This window comes from Daldinia childiae, assembly GCF_008694065.1.
Source record: "Daldinia childiae strain JS-1345 chromosome Unknown Scaffold14, whole genome shotgun sequence".
Taxonomy (NCBI): Eukaryota; Fungi; Ascomycota; class Sordariomycetes; order Xylariales; family Hypoxylaceae; genus Daldinia; species Daldinia childiae.
In genome coordinates, this window is record NW_022984655.1 from 375,338 (window position 1) to 393,014 (window position 17,677).

Genomic DNA, 17,677 nt, shown 5'->3' on the forward strand with positions numbered 1-17,677 from the left:
CAAATCAAAAGCAACAACCCCAAGAACAAGGGGAATTATAACACTCCCCCATCCTCCTCGCACACCCTCCCCCCTCCAGTCCAAGGGAGTCTCTTCTATCGAGCTCAACCCCTACCCCCTCACAGTTTACTCCGTAATTGCTACACCAAATTCCTCAACTCCTGCCCCGCCAAAAACCTCCTAAGATTATACGCAACAAGCTGCTCCGCGTCCTGCGGCCTGCCCCCCGCCGCATGCGGACTAACCAGCAGATTCGGCGCGCCCCAGAGCCTCGACTCCCTCGGCAGCGGCTCCGTCTTAAACACGTCCAGCGCCGCGCCTCCAACCCTACCCTGCTCCAGCGCCTCCGCCAGCGCCTCCTCGTCGACGCTCGTGCCCCGCCCCACGTTGACCACCCACGCGTGCGCCGGCAGCAGCGCCAGCCGCTCTCTATTCAACACGTCGCGGGTGCTCTCCGCGCCGGGCAGGATCATGACGAGCGCGTCCGTCTGCGGCAGGAGCTGCGGCAGCTTGTCCTCCGCGTACACCTCGACGCCGTCCCGGACGCCGGCTGACCTAGCTATGCCGCGGACGGTCGCGCCCCAGGCCGTCAGGTGCGGGGCCAGCGTCTTGGCGATGTTGCCGTAGCCCCAGATGAGGATGTTTGCGTCGCGCAGGGTGGTGAAGCGGTCCTTGGGGCGGTCGGGCTGCGCGCCGCCGAGGTGTTGCGGCCACTCGCGCCGAAGTTGGTACTCGCGCATCTGGTCGAAGCGGCGGGCGGCTGTGAGGAGTAGACCCAGGGTATGTTCGGCGACGGTGCGGTCGTGCAGGCCAGAGCCTGTTGTCACGAGGACGCTTGAGGGAAATCCAGCAGCTAGAACATCGTTAGGGCCCGCAGCGAGGGATTGGATCCAGCGCAGGTTCTTCAAGCGACGTGCGGCGTCGGATAGGTTCTCGGCGCTGTTGGTCCAGGTAATGAGGATCTCGGCGTCGGTAAGGTCGTCTGGGATTGGGGCTTTGACGTCGTAAGGGTGTAGAGACGTAGAGAAGCCCTCGAGACTCCTAATGTCGAGCTTGAGAGATGTGGGGTAGAGGAGCTTCATGGTGTTATTAGTCGAGGCGACGTATCTTCTAAGCTGGGAAGAGTATAAACGAGTGGGAGTGGCAAGTCTAGTAGTCAGTGATTTTAGCATAGAGAAAAAAAAAACAGACAAATAAAAAAAGATTAAGTAGCTACATAATAAAGAACACAAAGTTATGGAAAGTCTTAACGACCGCACATTTAATATGCCGTGTAACGGCGGGGACGGGACATGCGGGGTGCGTCCCGGGTAGAGCCTATTATTTTATGTATCAATGTCGTAATGTCGTGCTTTCTCCATATGCCGGGCCATTATCAACCGAGTAGCTTCAACTAGTTCCAAGCTACCCGCACCCTCGGGTTCAAGTCAATAGGTATGTATTCACTTATAAGGTAAGATAAGTACCTCACTTAGATAGGGAGTTAGTTATACGTAAAGGCATCTTAAGACTTTTGATATGTATATAAATTGTATAGGGATAGGGGTAAGCACGTGTATATAATAATGTTTTTATTCAAGTAGTTATTAGATTTCTTTTTTGTTTCTCTTTTTTTTTTTCAAGATATTTAGTTCGTGACGTGATGATATAAGTACTAGACAAGTTATTGGATCTTGAGCTTGGAATAGGAAAAAAGGGAATTGGGTATCTCATCGCTGGAAACAGGTCTCACCTTACGCGTACTACACTCCGTGTATATCAAGTTAAAAACTTGTTAGACTTCTCTTTAGACGTAGTACGAGTTAGAATCCAGTGACTAGTACTACGGAATGCTCTTGATTGTATCTACGATCCCTAAATCTAAGAATCGTAAAAGGCCAACCTAGCACTATCCATAATGTCAATTTACCTTCTTCTGCCACTCACGCCATCCATGCCATCCACGCCATGCCTCGTCGCCATAAAATCATTGCCGACCATAATCAATTTCGCATCGCAACCCTCGTCGATCAACTGTTGAAAAGACTACAAGCCGGCCTCACACCTGCTTGTAGAAATATAAACGCACGAGCTCTGTATCTCAAGAGCAAAACGGCGTATAAGGAAAGTCAAAGAAACTAGTACCGGCCTATGGAAATCACCCAAACGGCGAGTATGTTTCCCTCTTCCGCGTACGGAATATTACCCGACTCAAAAATCGAGAAATCCGATATAAACCGACCAACATGTCGGTCGAGACAATAAATGCAGCGCGTGCTGAACGGATCTGTGAATCAAATAAACCAGACCTGCCAAGTGGCAAAGGTTCTCACGTCCTTCGAGAGAATTTAATCCCTCGAGGTTTCCACAACCACTATCCAGTCGGCAGTAGCAAATTAAATTTGCTAACGGAGTATAGTAACCTTTCCACGTCCCTAATTCGAAGGAAGGTTTTCCATACGTCCAGCACCTTTCGGGTGAAGCCAATCCGGTTCGATCAATTCCTTGCGAGACGGATACATATGGCGATAAGCCGTCCTAATGGTACCGTCACTGACACCAGCTACAGCGGCAATATCTCTAGACGTTTTCGCGTCGCCCATAAGATGAGATGCCATATAGATAGATGCGGCAGCGATCGACAGAGGAGATCGGCCAGCCAGATCTTTGAGCGAAGAACTCTTCTCGGCCAAAACTTTGGATATCTTTTCCATAAGATGGGGATTCTTGAACTGGAGGTTGTTGCAATACCGAGCACATAGCTCAGCTGCACCGGTCGTGCCGGTAGCCTCGTAGTTCTCGACCATAAGGAACGAGCCCGTAACATTTTCATCACGGCTGCTCTGCAACATCTTCTCAAGTACCTTGAACGTCCTGCCGATCTCCTTCTTCGAAACTCTAGTAAGAGAGTAGATCTCACGGAATGTCCGCGGTGCCTTGGCCTGTCGGCATGCTATGAAGATACAGCCAGCTACGACCGCCTCTTGGGGTTTTCCCTTGAACAATTTCTTGTCCTCGGTCATCTTAAATATATGTTTCGCCGAATCCTGGATGGTTTTCGGGATGTGGATAGCATCGCAAAACTGCGTAATATCGCGGTAGGCAGTTAAGAGCGTCTTTGTGGCTTTGTCGTTGGTGATTCGACTCTGGGCACGATGCAGCTCTCTCGCGCGCATTCCTTCACCGAAGCCGATGTTGGTCTCGAGCTGGGAACCGTTTAGGAGAGGGTTCGCAGCGTCGCCAACACGAGAAGGGTCATCGTTGCCTTGATCGTCGTTGGCGAAGGTACGCCACTCAGATCGTGTGTCAATGATGCGATCACCAAGGACTAAACCACAAGAGCCGCAAACCATGTCTCCAGAGGAGAACTCTTCGACGAGATTAGGAGGATCTTCATTGCAATCGCGACAGAGAAGTCGCTGATTTAAATTCTGCTTGTAACCTCCATCGCTTTCGTTCTGGTTCGGATTTTGATTGACGGTCTGACTCTGGTTGGGGAAGGTTTGTACGGGAGCGGAAAAGTTAGGTTCTAGGCGGGGCACCACGGTCGCCATTATGACAGGATGGCGATAGATTGATTCGGGTGTGGCGTCGATATTGTTGTTGAGGTTTGAGGATGAGAAAAAAATTAAGGCGACCTCCGACACAAAGGTGAAGAAGGTGAGAGAAAGAAGACGCGATGCAAATGCAGATGCCTGTAGAATATTCTCCAGTTATGTCAGTGTGGATTGCATAAATAGTGGGTCATCTGTACATATCACTTTAACTCACTTTAACTCACTTTATGTAATCACTTAATGCAGGTATGAAAGCGGCAATACGTACCTCGAGTTCTGCAAACAGGTATAAAGCAGCACTTTTTATCTCGAACAATTAAGAAAATCTGAAGCGCAATTGTTTCTTTTTATATCTAAATTATACGAAACCCATAAAGTAGCCTAAATTTTCTTTGATGGTTTGCAAACCTTTGTTGTAACTAAGTTCTATTTCTGACGCTATTGTTTGACATTAACAACACATATTTCATTATACGCCTCTTGGACGTATTTAACAAACTCATTATTTTAGAACTCCATCTTTAGTGAATTTTTACTAAAATTTAGACAAACATAATGGATGTGGGTATTTTCTATCAGTAGAAATGTGACCTAACACCAAGTGGACTCTACCCAAGGGTTATTCCACATCATTCACCATATTCCAAGTTTCATCTCTCAATCGTAAGTAGTATGAGTAGGTGCAGAAAAACCATATTAGAATGTCAATGCGTAAAACACTAGAAACTGAAAGCAATCACATTTCTGAGAGGTAAACCGCTCTAAAGGCGACAGTAGAACCATCTGTTATGGTCGTAGTAAATTTGACATGACTGTACTCTAATAGAGAAATGCTTCATAACATCGTGACGAGACTAAGTGCATATAGAAAGCTAGGCTAGAAGCACGGCTATTTTTAAATCAAAACCAATAACACCCCTTGTTACAGATAGTCATGTTTCAATAAAAAATGAATTAAAAATATGTGGATAGATACCCTAAATATTGACAATGCCATCAATGCCCGCCTCTAAAACGCCTATGCGATGGCCCAGGGGTATTCTTTACTTTGCGCCGTTAAACCTTCCCATATCCATCTAAAAATTTGCGTTAAACCTGCGTAGGAAATATACAACCAAAGAAATTCGTCCTCTCGTTATGATGGGATAATTAATCGAGGTGGTTGCGGCCCCCGGCTCGGAGACGGGGTTCGAGATGATGGCGGAACGGCTAATTGAGGTTGTGGTAGAAGAGCCGGGTGGATTCCCATCTGCGTGTCTTGAACACCAGGAATCGGTACCTGACCTGCCTCGAATTCTTTCCAATTTTCTCTTTGTTCTGTCTGTTCACTCGGTTCTCTCGGGGCTACTGGTTCTCGATCTTCCTGGTCCAGCTCTTGGAATTGATATTCTGTAGACCCCCATACTTGAGAGTTCCGCGACGAGGTTCGGCTTGCTAAGGACTTTCGGATCATCGTAGCCCGCTCAATCTCTTCCACTGCTTGCCTATCCGTCGACCTCATCTTCCGCTTTTTAACGCCTTTACCAAGCGGGTCTGGCTGATCCTCTTGAGGAATTCGTTGCCGTTTTCTTGTTAGACGTAATGTCAGAAATACGATCAGCGATGTTACAACGAGCACCCCGATAACGATCACAGCTATTAACCAGGGCGCCATTGAGTTGCTGGAATCTCTAATTTCTGGCGTAGCTACTGTATGCGCATCGAATGCGTCATTCTCCTCGCGCTGATGTAACGATGGTGCCATGTTGGTTTACCCAGGAAAACGGTTCGAGATGGCTATCACGAGTTCGTGGCAAAGAAATAAAAACTAAGTTGCGAGCGGTGAGGTGTGGGAATGACGGGAAGGCGTTCTTTTTTACTAACTACAGTGTCCCTCTGGGATACGAGAAGAGCCGAATTGGAGGGACGGGAACCTAGACAAATTCTATTATTGGACCAATCAAGTGATAATTGACATCTACATACGGTTACATACTGCATGCCGTGCGCCGCCCACTCGTACGGGACAACGGGGTATCTCGGGATCCCTGCAGTACGAACCGGGGGCGTGAGGCAATGCAAACGTTGCCTTCGGTGACAATTGTATGCCTTGAGATAAACAAGAGGGCCAACTTGGCAGCTTGCTTGTAAAATGTAGTTGATAGTAAGTACCTAACATAGATAGGATGAGCTGCAGGCTCCTCTAAGCAAGTAGATGTTCGTAGGGAATGCGTCGATCGTAGACCTATTCTGGTGATACTTAGCGCCGGCTCAGCTACCTCTGAGAGCCTTTGGGTAGTATCGGTCGCATTTCAGTCGCAGGCAGTCGAGGCTGAGCAATGAGCCAACGTATTCGTCCCTTAAGGGATACATATTTTCAGGGTCCCTCGGTTAGGCTTATCAACAAATGATTATGTATACATAATAAGGCCAAAGGATGAGGTAGGCATATCCGCACGCCAACGGCGACGATGATAAGGCGAGACAATTTCCATTAGGCTGGTGCGTAGCCTACATAAGTTATCCTTCATAGTAGATACTGCCACTTGCGCTGCGCAGATCACCATACTAAGGCATTGAGGTAGTATCGTCATGTATTTACTTGTCAGGCTGTCAGGTTACCTAGGCCGACAACCATTATCCTGGGATCTTGCTGTTGGCTATTTGACCGGCTGCCTACATGAGGCAATATAAATGATAGTCGTTTGAGGCTTGATTTGGTGAATGATACGCCAACAGTGCTAATGCCGTTATCTTGGTAGGTTGACTCGAGCGAGATAAAGTGCTTTACGTTGCACGACAGCTACTCCCAATCACCATTGCACCGCCTTACAAGGGTTCTTGTAAAGAGGATTGAGAGTTCTGACAAACGGTCGGTCGTAGCTAGGGTCGAATCCTTCTCAAGTAACGGCCGACGTTGTTCACGATGAAGGAAGCTCAGCTTATTATTCCTAAGAATCATCGTCAGCAAATCGTCATGGTTAAATACCAATAAGGAATAAAGGGGACGATTTTCATTGCACTAATAAATCGTATTGTTAGATTGTGGGGTAAAACTTCAATTAATCGGGAATAGCGGCCGTTTCTCGCCGTTTTCAAAGTTCCAACGTATCAATGCCGACTACGGGATCCGAACGGCTTGTATATCAATTCTTCCGATGAAGATTGATTTCTTTAGTAGATGTCGATCTGCCTTGTATTATTTGTCTGTCCTTTCCGAGAGGTCTCGGCTAACATAGACATTCTGTGTCTCAAGAATTAATAACTATCAAATCAGCCATCATGTTCAGTCGCACAGTAGCAGTAGCTCACGCCAGCCGCGGCACAACGTTTCTTAGAAATCGTTATTCGGTTGGCTTAATACGACGGTATTCTGCTGTAAATGACGAGCGATCCTCTCTCCCTTTGGCAGGTTATCGTGTTCTGGATATGACTAGGGTCCTAGCCGGCGTATGTAGTGAAGGATTTGCCCCCAACCTCGGCAATGTGCACGGCCACTCGCTCACTTATCTTTCTACATAGCCATATTGTACACAAATTCTAGGAGACCTTGGGTATAAACTACATGTCACTTTTATGACGTAGAATGGTGTTAAGCTAATATTGCATCGAACGCAAGCGCAGAAGTTATTAAGATTGAACATCCTACGCGCGGGGATGACACGCGGGCTTGGGGGCCGCCTTATGCCAAATACCGAAACGGGTCCAAAGAAGAAGGTCCAGGAGAGTCTGCCTATTTTTTGGGTGTATGTTATACAATTATTAACACCGCTGTGCCTGGCCTTTACTGATTTACATCTAGGTCAATCGCAACAAGAAATCTTTGGGTCTATCATTCCAGCATGCCGAGGGCGTGGAGATCCTGCATAAGCTAGCAGCAAAATGCGATATTCTTGTAGAGAATTACCTCCCGGGGACGCTAAAGAAGTATGGGATGGATTTTGAGACACTTCATAAAATCAATCCAGGCCTCATATACGCCTCGATTACGGGATATGGCCAGACGGGGCCTTACTCTCAGCGGGCTGGTTACGATGTCATGGTCGAAGCGGAATTCGGGCTGATGCATATTACCGGTAACCGAGATGGGCCGCCAGTGAAGGTTGGTGTTGCGGTCACGGACTTGACGACAGGACTCTACACTAGTAATAGCATCATGGCTGCCCTGCTCTCCCGGGCAAAGACTGGTCGAGGTCAGCACATCGATGTCGCCCTGAGCGACTGCCAGACTGCCACGCTAGCAAATATTGCTAGTAGTTGTCTCATCAGCGGGAAGAAAGATTCAGGCCGATGGGGCACGGCTCATCGTAAGTTTTGAGCTATAGGAATCCCGCAACCTTTGCTAACAATTTCTTAGCATCGATAGTCCCATATAAGTCATTCAAAACTAAGGATGGCGATGTGTTGTTCGGTGGTGGGAATGATAGGTTATTCGGGATTCTATGCGATGGTCTTGGCCGGCCGGAATGGAAGACAGATCCAAAGTACAGCATCAATTCGCAGCGGGTAGCAAACCGTGTAGAGCTCGAAGCCGAAATCGAGAAGCTCAGCGTTCAAAAGACGACACAAGAATGGTTGGAGATCTTTGAAGGCAAGGGAATGCCGTACGCAGCAGTAAACGACGTCCAGGGGGCGTTAAACCACGAACACACTAAAGCACGAAACATGGTAGTCGAGGTAGAACATGAGCAATGCGGACCGATAAAACTAGTAAATACGCCGGTAAAATATAGCGAGAGTAAGCCGAGAGTCCGGACCGCACCGCCAACTTTAGGTCAACATACGGACGAAGTTCTCGAGGATATTCTTGGGTTCGAAACTAGTGATGTGGTTGCGTTGAGAGAAAAGGGGGCTATTAGATAGAATATACCAACACATACTATAGAGCTTCAATAATATTTTACAAGTACAAGTTGAGTCGAGATGACCCTATTAAGTATTAGGTATCTAGGAGGTAAAGAGATCCCGAACACATACGGAGGAGGTTTAAGACCATGCAAGGCAAGGACTTATGTTCGTCTTAAAGAAAGTACGTATAATGGATTTAAAGCATATAGGAATAGTTCATGTATTAAAGCGCAACAAGTAAAAGGCTAAAGTTAATCGAGTAACCTTAAAATGGCCTGACAATGCTTACAGTTGTTCATGACTTTGGCAGGAGCGTCCGGGAAATCATACCATCACGTGAATATCACGTGCAAAAGCCTCCACCCTATGAATTTCAATCTTTCATGACCAATTTTACCATATTCACATCTTTTGATTAAAACAATTGGGAATTAAATACAAATGCTACTACCTAAGGCTTTTTCAGGAATTTAATTTCTCACGCCTCGATGCGGTTTTGTGGTAGACGATTCCCGCCAACTTCACCTATCTATCAACTATCAACCATCAACCACTAATGCGCCGACGCGACGGCAGTGTTCTCATGCCGTTGTATTCTTTAATGTATATAACCAAATAAAATTAAAGGGTAAATAATGGATTCGGAAAAGGAAAAGGTCGGCGATGCTATCGCAATATCGGCGACGCCGACAGCTACCAAAGATATGGCATCGTCGCAACCTCTAGAGTCGGTGCAGCCACCAGCCCCTAAAGCACCAAGTCCGGCTCCAAGCACTACTAGCTCGACCGGTCGTCCGCCTTACATGCCTCAGTTCTCGGCAGCAACGCAGATGATTCTCAAGCGAATAAATTCCAAGCCCGGAAGTCTATCATCAGCGCTCTCATCTGCCTCCTCAACGTTCCCTAGAAACAGCATTAAGGATTCCACTTTCGAGGATACTAAGAGACGCCTTGTTAAAACGATGAATACTTCTCTAACGATGCCTATGCCAACTATTACTCCAAAGAACGCTTCCTCTTCTTCAACTACGAAGAAACAATCTGCAGGCACTACTATGCGCATGCCTATGAATGACGCCTTTCAGCTTAGGACGCCGGCGCCAGCCAAGTACGAGTCTACAACCAAGGAAGCATCTCGGGGCCAAAAAGCACAAACCCAAAAGTCGAAGGGGAAGTCGCAACGCGGAACTAAGCGCAAACGCGGTAAGGACGACCATGATGATGAAGATACGTCCTCAAGCCTGAGCGATCTATCCGATGACGAAAGTCCTACTAGCACAATTGCTGTTACTACTACCACCAAGGAGAATCAAGCCATGCCTACTATGACGAAGTCTGGCCGCCAGGTGCAGAAGCCGACGCAGTACAACCCCTCGCAGCAGTCAGCTCGCGATGCCGCCACGCAAAAGCGCAAGAATTACGGCAAGCGTACAGCAGAGCAGGCCCTGTGCAAAGTTTGTACTCGAGGACTGAGCGTCCCCGCTAACCAAATCGTCTTCTGCGATGGCTGCAATCTTTGCTGGCATCAAATGTGCCACGACCCATACATCGACGACGAATTTGTTAACAACGAGTCGCGCTCCTGGTTCTGCGGTCGCTGCATGGCTAAACGCGAGAGACATCTTGCCCGCAAGAAGAATGTTGATGGGTTTAAAGGCGCAAGCTGGTCCAACAAGACCAACGAACAAGTAAGCTTTAGTTCTAATTCTATTGAACCCATCTGTGCAGATATACATATTTTTTTTCTTCCTGCAGAAATACTAACGCCATCCTAGAAACGAACGTATCTCTCCGCTGTACCTCACGCGCAGCTTGTCAACCTCATCATGTACAGCACGGAGCTGCATCCAGACTTGCCTATCTTCCCTCAGGAGACTAAACGCGGCACTGCTCAAGTGGGGCGACCATCTCATGAGAGTCTACGGGCCAAGGCGGAGTCCAACATCAACGTCGGCCCAACGCACTACTCTAGCAAAATGTCGACACCTGACTCGCAATCCGTGAACGTAAAGACAAGTGTCAATAAGGGTACTACTGCCGCCGAGAACCAAGACCAAGCAGCCAGAGAGGACTCTGCAGATTCCGTGCCCCCTGCCTGGCCGAAAGTCGGACGTGGTTGTCTGGCAGGTTTGGAGATTGACGAAGACGATCTACGCGACGACAACGATTACGAAGCCTTCAGCGTTACGACCTACGATGCCAAGGGTAAGAAGATCACGGAGAACGGCATGGCAGTCTGAGTTAGCAGCAATAACTCAGATCCAAAGATGAAGCAAGAGACGATCGGACTTTTATAAAGTTCATCCCTAAATTTAGTAGTAGCCCTGCCTATGGACTAATTATAGGGAGTGTTTCTCATTCGAGCATAAGTGGGAAGAAATCACTGCGTTAGGATTGTGTGTATACAGGGGGTGATGATTGCGGTAGCACCAGGTATACGATTGCCCTTTATCGAGAGGGATCGTGAGTCTGTGAGCCGTGAGAGAAGGCAAAGTCGGTCAATGCTACCCAGATATTATATTGTGTATAAGGGTTAGCATCCCCCTTTGCAGTGTCTGTAGTTATAGCTACTCGGCCATAGCTTGTACATACCATGCCAACTGATTCAGGCTAGTTTAATATGAATTTGATTTGATAACGATGACTCGTTCCTAATCTAGAAGATTTGTGTCTAGTGAGAGGGCAAGCTTCAGGTGCATGGCTGTTCAACCCCTTTTCCTCGGTTGCGTTGATATAAAGCAGTGGGGTAAAAATAAGGGCAAATCATTGAGCATAGAACACAACGAGCGCATTTATTACTACTATACTACTATACATTGCTCAGTGGAAAAATGAAAAAAAGGGGGGGGAGAAAGTCTAGAAAGAGTGATAACTTCGAGATGCAAAAAGTACGACCACCACGGGACTCGAACCCGCAATCTTCACCATGTTCCAGGGTAACACCGGAAAGTGACGCGATACCATTTCGCCAGGCAGCCCTTTCAATCAAAAACGTGACTGAGGGGAAGGTGGATTGTTGTTATCGCCGATACTAAACTACTTTAAGTACATACGGCTTAGTGGTGGCCGCTAAGTTCTCATTTTTATTGGACGTAACTGTAGGTACCTTTGCCGAGAATTTAGAATGCACTGGGATATACTATATATTGTTAACTTGAACTCAATAATTGGGGGGGTTTTTTTTAACGGTGTCGTTTATATACATCGAGTCATTTTGGAAAGTAAAGATATAGTTAATAGTTTACCTCATAACACGCCTATCTAACTTACCCTGATATACTGTTAGGTGGATATGACTGAAGATATGGTTTAGTAAAGCTTTTTATATACTAGATTAATGTATAGAACATGTATATGCCTTCTTACGATATTTACTACTATTATTCTAGTCTTTCGGTAGGTATAACGTGATATTGATTCAAGTATATAATCTAGAAGAGCCGACTCCGTTAGTTATACTGTCTATAAGTAGCCAATCGGAGATGCGAATCACCAGACTAGATGATTCTATTATATCTTTGGGGTGAATAGTACTTTATATTATTAACAGTTGATAGTAGCGGGTACTTACTTAACCTAGATGATTATAGGTGAACCCTTTCGTGTTTAAACATATAGTCTCACTTTATGTCTAGATCTGATATTCGATAGTTCACTCTTAAAGCTCTACGTCAATAGTGATATTCATGCTGACAGAACTATATTCTTCCACTCCCTAATAGGAGAAATACCTTATAATTAGAGTTACAAGAAGAATACGATAACTAATATTCATCAGTTAAAAAGGTTAGTTACCACGCTTAGAGATCTAGTGTAGATAGCCCTATTTATTGAGATCCTATTTCACTCTAGTAGGGTAATTTCTAGGCTTCCGTATAGGAATAAAGGAACCAGTATACACTTCGTTCATTTTATTAGGCACTCAGCTAAATGCTAGCTTAGGCAGTAACATTATAGACATGTTTCTGATTCCTTGCATCAGCGACGCTCTGGCCACAACGCCTGTCAGAGATACCCCTTGATGGTTGTCATACGTAGAGTGAATGGTAGAAGCAGCAGCGAAGCTGCTGTATAGTAGCCGTGTAGTAGTATGAATCTATTAACGCTTGACCTTTCTACTCTCTTTCGAGGGGCGCTGTGCGCCCCTTATATATCTATTCTATGTAGATCTATGCCTGATTCATACTAGTGCCACTTATACCCTGACAACGCCGCAACATGATACTTCATTGTATGGGGCATTGATGCATGTATCAGAGCCTATAGATTGTTCCCGGGTTGCCTATTGCCCAGCAACAAGCCATGGCGCCCTCAGCTCATTACTGAGGTATGAACGGCCTCTATAAGGAACTACATAAAGCAAGCATATAAAACGAAACCCTCCCGCTGCTTTTCTCTTACTCTAATATCAACCATAGCCATACCATACATACCAAGACCCCCAACACGAGCAACACACCATGGCTCCATTCCGCTTTGGAGAACTGAACTCGGATATACGACGTATTATCTGGGAATATGCATTGCTCCAAACATCCGCGGAGCGTATAGTACTACTCGACAACCAGACTACCGACGAGGACTCTCCCCATAACTCCCTTCGTGTCCTACCCTTCAGGTCTCTAGTTTCACCAATTATGGCTGTAAACAAGGAGAGCCGGTCCTATGCTCGAGGCTTCTATGATTTAGTGCTGTCTGTGTTCCGGCTGCCAAGAATTCCCAACACTGCCCCCAACAATAACATCAATAAACGGCATAAAATTTTACATGATATTGAAGACCCCGATGATTATTGGCATGACAGTTACAATATGGGACGCGTATACCTAAGTCTTCGGCATGATATCTTTCTCTCAGGTTTCCGACTCGTTAATGTAAGAATTTCAGACTCTTTACATCAAAAATGGTGTCTATCACCGACTTCTATTTATGGTATAGGGGCTACTGGAAATCATGTTAGTAATCATGTTAAGTTCTTCACAGAATCTATATGGAGCTCACGCCATGAGATTCAAAAAGCACTATCACCCTGGGTTCTAGTAGCCTTGTGTAATAGCCCTTACCACAAGCTCTCCGGTTCCCGTACCCTGTCCAGCGAATCGGGGTCACTCTGCATGAGACAGAAGGACCGCTACTGGGAAACAGAAGTATACCCACTCGCCACAAGGTACTTTTGCTGGCCTAGCGTAACGTGGAGAGATATAAATGGCCTAATGAAACACCTCTTCGAACGACGCCCCGGTGAACCATTGAAACCCCAATACCGACCGATGGAACTAACAACCGTCAATCAAGTGAATCTGAGATTGCTATGATTCCACATCGTAACCGGCGCGAGAATGATACTGGGTGGCAAAGGGGGATATTTGCTCTTAGATAGGCTGTGCTAGGAAGTTTGAGATATTGCGCATTCTTCTGTGAGATGAAAGCATTTATTACCTTGTATACGAAGTAACAATACGTACCCTAGGCGTTAGCTACACAAATCAATAAACATGATGCTATTTCCTAGGGAAATCTAACCAAGAAGTCGTGATAATCCGAGATGATTGATAGGGATTTAATCTGACGTGCTAAAAGGCATAGCTAGCGTCTGGTTAAGATAGGGGTTGCCTTCTTGTCTAAGATTATAGGATATGTTGGCTCTTGAAGGGAAGTAGGATGGTCGGGTATATAACCCACCTATTCCCCTGTCACATATATCGCTCTGAATAGCACGAATAACTTACGTGACTAGCACAGCTAACGAGAAAATAAGACAAAGAGTCTCGTCACATACGTTTTTCTTTTCGTTTTGGAAGTTCTTCAAGAACCTCCCTGCGCTACTCGCGTGTAGCAAGATCCACAAGCCACTATCTACTGCTTTTCCGTTCCCAGAGATCTTATGCTTTCGTTGCCAACTAATCTCCAAGCAAAAGCTTCAGTCCATAAAAAATGCAGTTTTATGCAGCCCTGCTCAATGTCTCCTTGTCCTGCCGAGAATATGATGCAATGCATTACTACCTCTAAGACTTTCTGCCCTAATAATGTTCGAGTACTGGATGGTAAGGGATATTGCGGCTAGTATATGTAGTTCGGTAGATCCTTTCAGAAATACTATTACGCAAATACGGTCACTTCCGGCCACTTATCATGGGCAGCTGCCTTGAAAGAATCTGCTTCGCTACTGCGCCACTGCTTTAGAATGGCCAAAACTTCTTCCGCGTGCTCGTGGTGGACATCTTTCAGGCTGAGCACTCCCGCGAGATCTTGCTCGGTCTTCTTTTTGTCTTCCCCTATGAGCCTCTCTGTTTTGACAGCAGAGATGACATGAGGCGGGCTATTCTTATGCTTCTCTTGGAAGCTGGCGTTGTATTTCTTCAGATCTGCTGTAGCGTCTACAAGAGTGAATTCGGACTTCAACACTTCAGCTACTTTAGGGGGTAATGATTCGAGCTTTGAGTCTAGAGCTTGGCGGAATCTCACAACTTGCTCGTGAACTGTGGGATGGTCCGCATCGAGGGCCAACGCAGCATTTAGGCATCGAAGAGCAAGGAGGTGTTTCCCTAAGAGATGTTAGCATATAAAACGTGTAAAAAAGGGGGGGAATCTATTTATAGAATTACCTCTCCTGATGAATACCTCAAAGCCGGCGATTTGCCCATCGATGTACTTCGGACTGAATTGAAGTATAGGCGCGAGGAACTTCGTAGCCTCGGTCAATGGTTCGGTAGTAGCTGCGAGCTTAAAACCGTTAGGGTCGTCGTCCTTTTTGACGGGCTCTGCTGTCGCTCCCTTCGATTTGTTAGGATCTTGCTTGGCGGCCCGCTCAGCTGCTTCTCGCTCTGCTTTTTGTGCCTCCTTCTTAGCTTTCTTGGCTGCCTTTTTCCTCTCGGCAGCCTCGTCTCCATTGGCACCGTCGGGGCCGTTCACGCCATTAGTTGCCTGGCTACGGTCGTAAATACTCACGTAGATCGCTATAGCTCCGAGGGCAGCCCGGGTGTAGAATGGATGCTCGCGGAGATGGTCCTCCCACCTGATCATGTCTACATATGCACGAATCTGTCCCTTCCTCAAAGAAAAGCTATGGAAATCAAACTGATCTTCTTGCCACACATCAAAGATGTTATAGACAGCGTGGAATCTCTTCAGAGCCAATCCTATGCTCCCATTGCGCACCCACGCCTCCCCATCTTCTGTCAGGTACCACACGCTTTGCATATCCAACAGATCGTTCAGAGGACCGCCTGTTGAATCGTTCCTTGTGAAGAGACCCATCGTCTTGAGGGCAGTTTCGTTATCGTCATTCCGTAGTTGGTATTTCGCCGCCTTTGTGTTTATGTACCGGTCTTTCAGGTCAAGTTTGCGAGCTTCATCCATAGTCTCAGAAGCCTTTCGAGTATTGCCGTAGTGCTTCCATATCCTGGCCTTCGTCATATGGAACTCGACGTTCTTGGGTAATAACTCGATTCCCTTATTGACGTACTCAATTGCCTTTTCGAGATCGCGGCTTAGATGGTAGTTGTAGTGTTGGGCAAGGTAATATAATGCGGCCGGTTCTCCATTAAGCGAGTCCCCATCCGCCGGTGCACTTCCATCTGAAGCTGCTCGTTTTGAGTCGAGATACTCATGCGCTAATGATCCAAGCGTATCTCTCTTGGACTGGTCGGCGTAGAGGTGCTTGAGGTTTGCGAACGTCGAAGGAACTCCCTTATCTAACATCAAAGATAAATATCCGCGGGCCGCTTCCCGGAAGTCGTCGCCTAAATTTGTTATGAGCTTTTGATCTACCAAAGATTTATACAATTGACGTGACTAACCGACGAGGAAATCCAGGGGTAACCGCTTGGCAGCGCCACAACGCGGATTTTTTTCGGCGTATTCATCGTAAATTGCTTTTTGGGCTGCAGCATCAGCACCAATACCTAAGACCTCCACAAGCTTAGAATAGTATTCGGGATGTTCCGGGTTGCGATCGAGTAGGGCGCGGTAGGCATCGGCTGCCTCCTCTTTCTTGCCAAGCTTTGCCAGATATTCTGCACGAAGCTCTAATATCGCTAGGCGATCGAGGTTGCTCTTGGAAATAGACTCTAGATGGTCTAAAGCTTTCTGATAGTCTTGCATCTCGCCTATGATGGAATTCTTATACATGACAGCCTCTGAATTTTCGTAATCTGTCTTAGACGGCTGGACTTTCAAAGAATCTTCGTAGGTCGTCAATACCTTTTCGGCCTGAGAAAGGTTACCAGCTAGGTGATGGGCAACGGCAAGCGCCGTCCAGTTCTGTCTTAGTTGAGGCCTAGCCTGGAGCATGGCAGTTCTACTTTGAATGTATCCTTGATAGTCGCGCATTTGAATCTGAAGGAAGGCGAGATCTCTCTGGATTTGGTGAGACTCGGGTTCTAACTTCAAAGCAAACTTATAGGCCTTTATAGCCTCTTCAAAGTTCTTCTGATGGCGGTATAATAGTCCGTAGACGTGCCAGCATATGTGTGACTTCATATCGGCCGTGAGAGCTTCCTTTCCTAACGCAAATGCCTCTTCGGTCTTCCCCTGTTGATTGATGATCAGAGCCTTCATTGCCATTGTATCTCCATGTTTAGGGTTCTTCTTGAGAATCTGCTCGGCAGCCTTCAACCCCCTCTTGTACTGCTTGTCTTCATAGTTTCGAATGACCTGTCGAAAGAGAGAGTTCTCTTTCGAGCTAAGAGGTTGAGGCATGGTCGGTATTAATACGAAGCTCCCCCGCCGTCAAACCCTCTGTTGAAAGAGATATGTTTTCTCAGGAGTAACGTTGAAAAGTGACGCTCGGAAGTGTAAGGGTGCCCTCCTGCTTAGCTGTCCAATGTAACTCGTGCGCAACGAGTTGATTCGCCGAATGCAACTGGTGCAATAAACGATACCTTGTCGCTACTCCAGGCAAGGAACAAGTAATCGCAAATAAAGGTTTACCTTCTAACCTAAGATGTTAAATACCAGTCATAGGTATAAAATCGGGCGTGGGATTGTGTATTGTTGCCGATTTGTAAATGGGGAATATTGAAAGCTTGGAGCTTTGCGACTACTTCAGTTTAGTAGCAGCAAGCACCACACAGAAGTGGGATGTCTTACATAATCATCCAAGCACTATCGACAAAATTTAGAGTTATTATTTTACCGGTAATCACCCGAGTTAAATATTCACTTATGCGATTATATATCCTTACGAGGAATTTCAATTTCAGATACCAGGTACATGGAGCAAGTATATTAATACTTATAAAGTGCTCTAAGCTGTTATCTTCTCTGTGATCTTCTTAAGAATATATTTTAGCAGGGTCGTCTATGCAGCAAGT

At 46.4% G+C, this 17,677-nt stretch overlaps 6 protein-coding genes across 7 annotated transcripts; 2 read left to right on the forward strand and 4 right to left on the reverse strand.

The window, feature by feature from the left end:
• Positions 1-140: 140 nt before the first annotated feature.
• Positions 141-1,082, reverse strand: GL218_08844 (Glyoxylate/hydroxypyruvate reductase A; the record flags this gene model as incomplete). The annotated part of the gene is made up of 1 exon (XM_033585656.1): positions 141-1,082. One exon carries the CDS (start codon positions 1,080-1,082, stop codon positions 141-143), a length of 942 nt encoding a protein of 313 aa, XP_033440283.1.
• A 1,332-nt stretch (positions 1,083-2,414) lies between these two features.
• On the reverse strand, positions 2,415-3,533 carry GL218_08845 (Transcription initiation factor IIB; the record flags this gene model as incomplete). Its single annotated transcript, XM_033585657.1, has 1 exon — positions 2,415-3,533. One exon carries the CDS (start codon positions 3,531-3,533, stop codon positions 2,415-2,417), a length of 1,119 nt encoding a protein of 372 aa, XP_033440284.1.
• A 1,138-nt stretch (positions 3,534-4,671) lies between these two features.
• On the reverse strand, positions 4,672-5,280 carry GL218_08846 (uncharacterized protein; the record flags this gene model as incomplete). Its single annotated transcript, XM_033585658.1, has 1 exon — positions 4,672-5,280. The coding sequence occupies one exon, from the start codon at positions 5,278-5,280 to the stop codon at positions 4,672-4,674; it is 609 nt and encodes a 202-aa protein (XP_033440285.1).
• A 1,517-nt stretch (positions 5,281-6,797) lies between these two features.
• Positions 6,798-8,378, forward strand: GL218_08847 (Succinate-hydroxymethylglutarate CoA-transferase; the record flags this gene model as incomplete). 2 transcript variants are annotated; one of them, XM_033585659.1, is made up of 5 exons in its annotated part: positions 6,798-6,965; positions 7,038-7,069; positions 7,135-7,261; positions 7,318-7,822; positions 7,873-8,378. In XM_033585659.1, 5 exons carry the CDS (start codon positions 6,798-6,800, stop codon positions 8,376-8,378), a joined length of 1,338 nt encoding a protein of 445 aa, XP_033440287.1. The 2 variants fall into 2 exon arrangements, with proteins under 2 accessions (XP_033440287.1, XP_033440286.1); XM_033585660.1 differs by lacking the exons at positions 7,038-7,069; positions 7,135-7,261.
• Positions 8,379-8,998: 620 nt separating this feature from the next.
• GL218_08848 (SWM histone demethylase complex subunit phf2) lies at positions 8,999-10,603 on the forward strand (the record flags this gene model as incomplete). The annotated part of the gene is made up of 2 exons (XM_033585661.1): positions 8,999-10,051; positions 10,139-10,603. 2 exons carry the CDS (start codon positions 8,999-9,001, stop codon positions 10,601-10,603), a joined length of 1,518 nt encoding a protein of 505 aa, XP_033440276.1.
• Positions 10,604-14,462: 3,859 nt separating this feature from the next.
• GL218_08849 (N-alpha-acetyltransferase 16, NatA auxiliary subunit) lies at positions 14,463-17,063 on the reverse strand (the record flags this gene model as incomplete). Its single annotated transcript, XM_033585662.1, has 3 exons — positions 14,463-14,908; positions 14,969-16,105; positions 16,163-17,063. 3 exons carry the CDS (start codon positions 17,061-17,063, stop codon positions 14,463-14,465), a joined length of 2,484 nt encoding a protein of 827 aa, XP_033440277.1.
• Between the last annotated feature and the right edge of the window lie 614 nt (positions 17,064-17,677).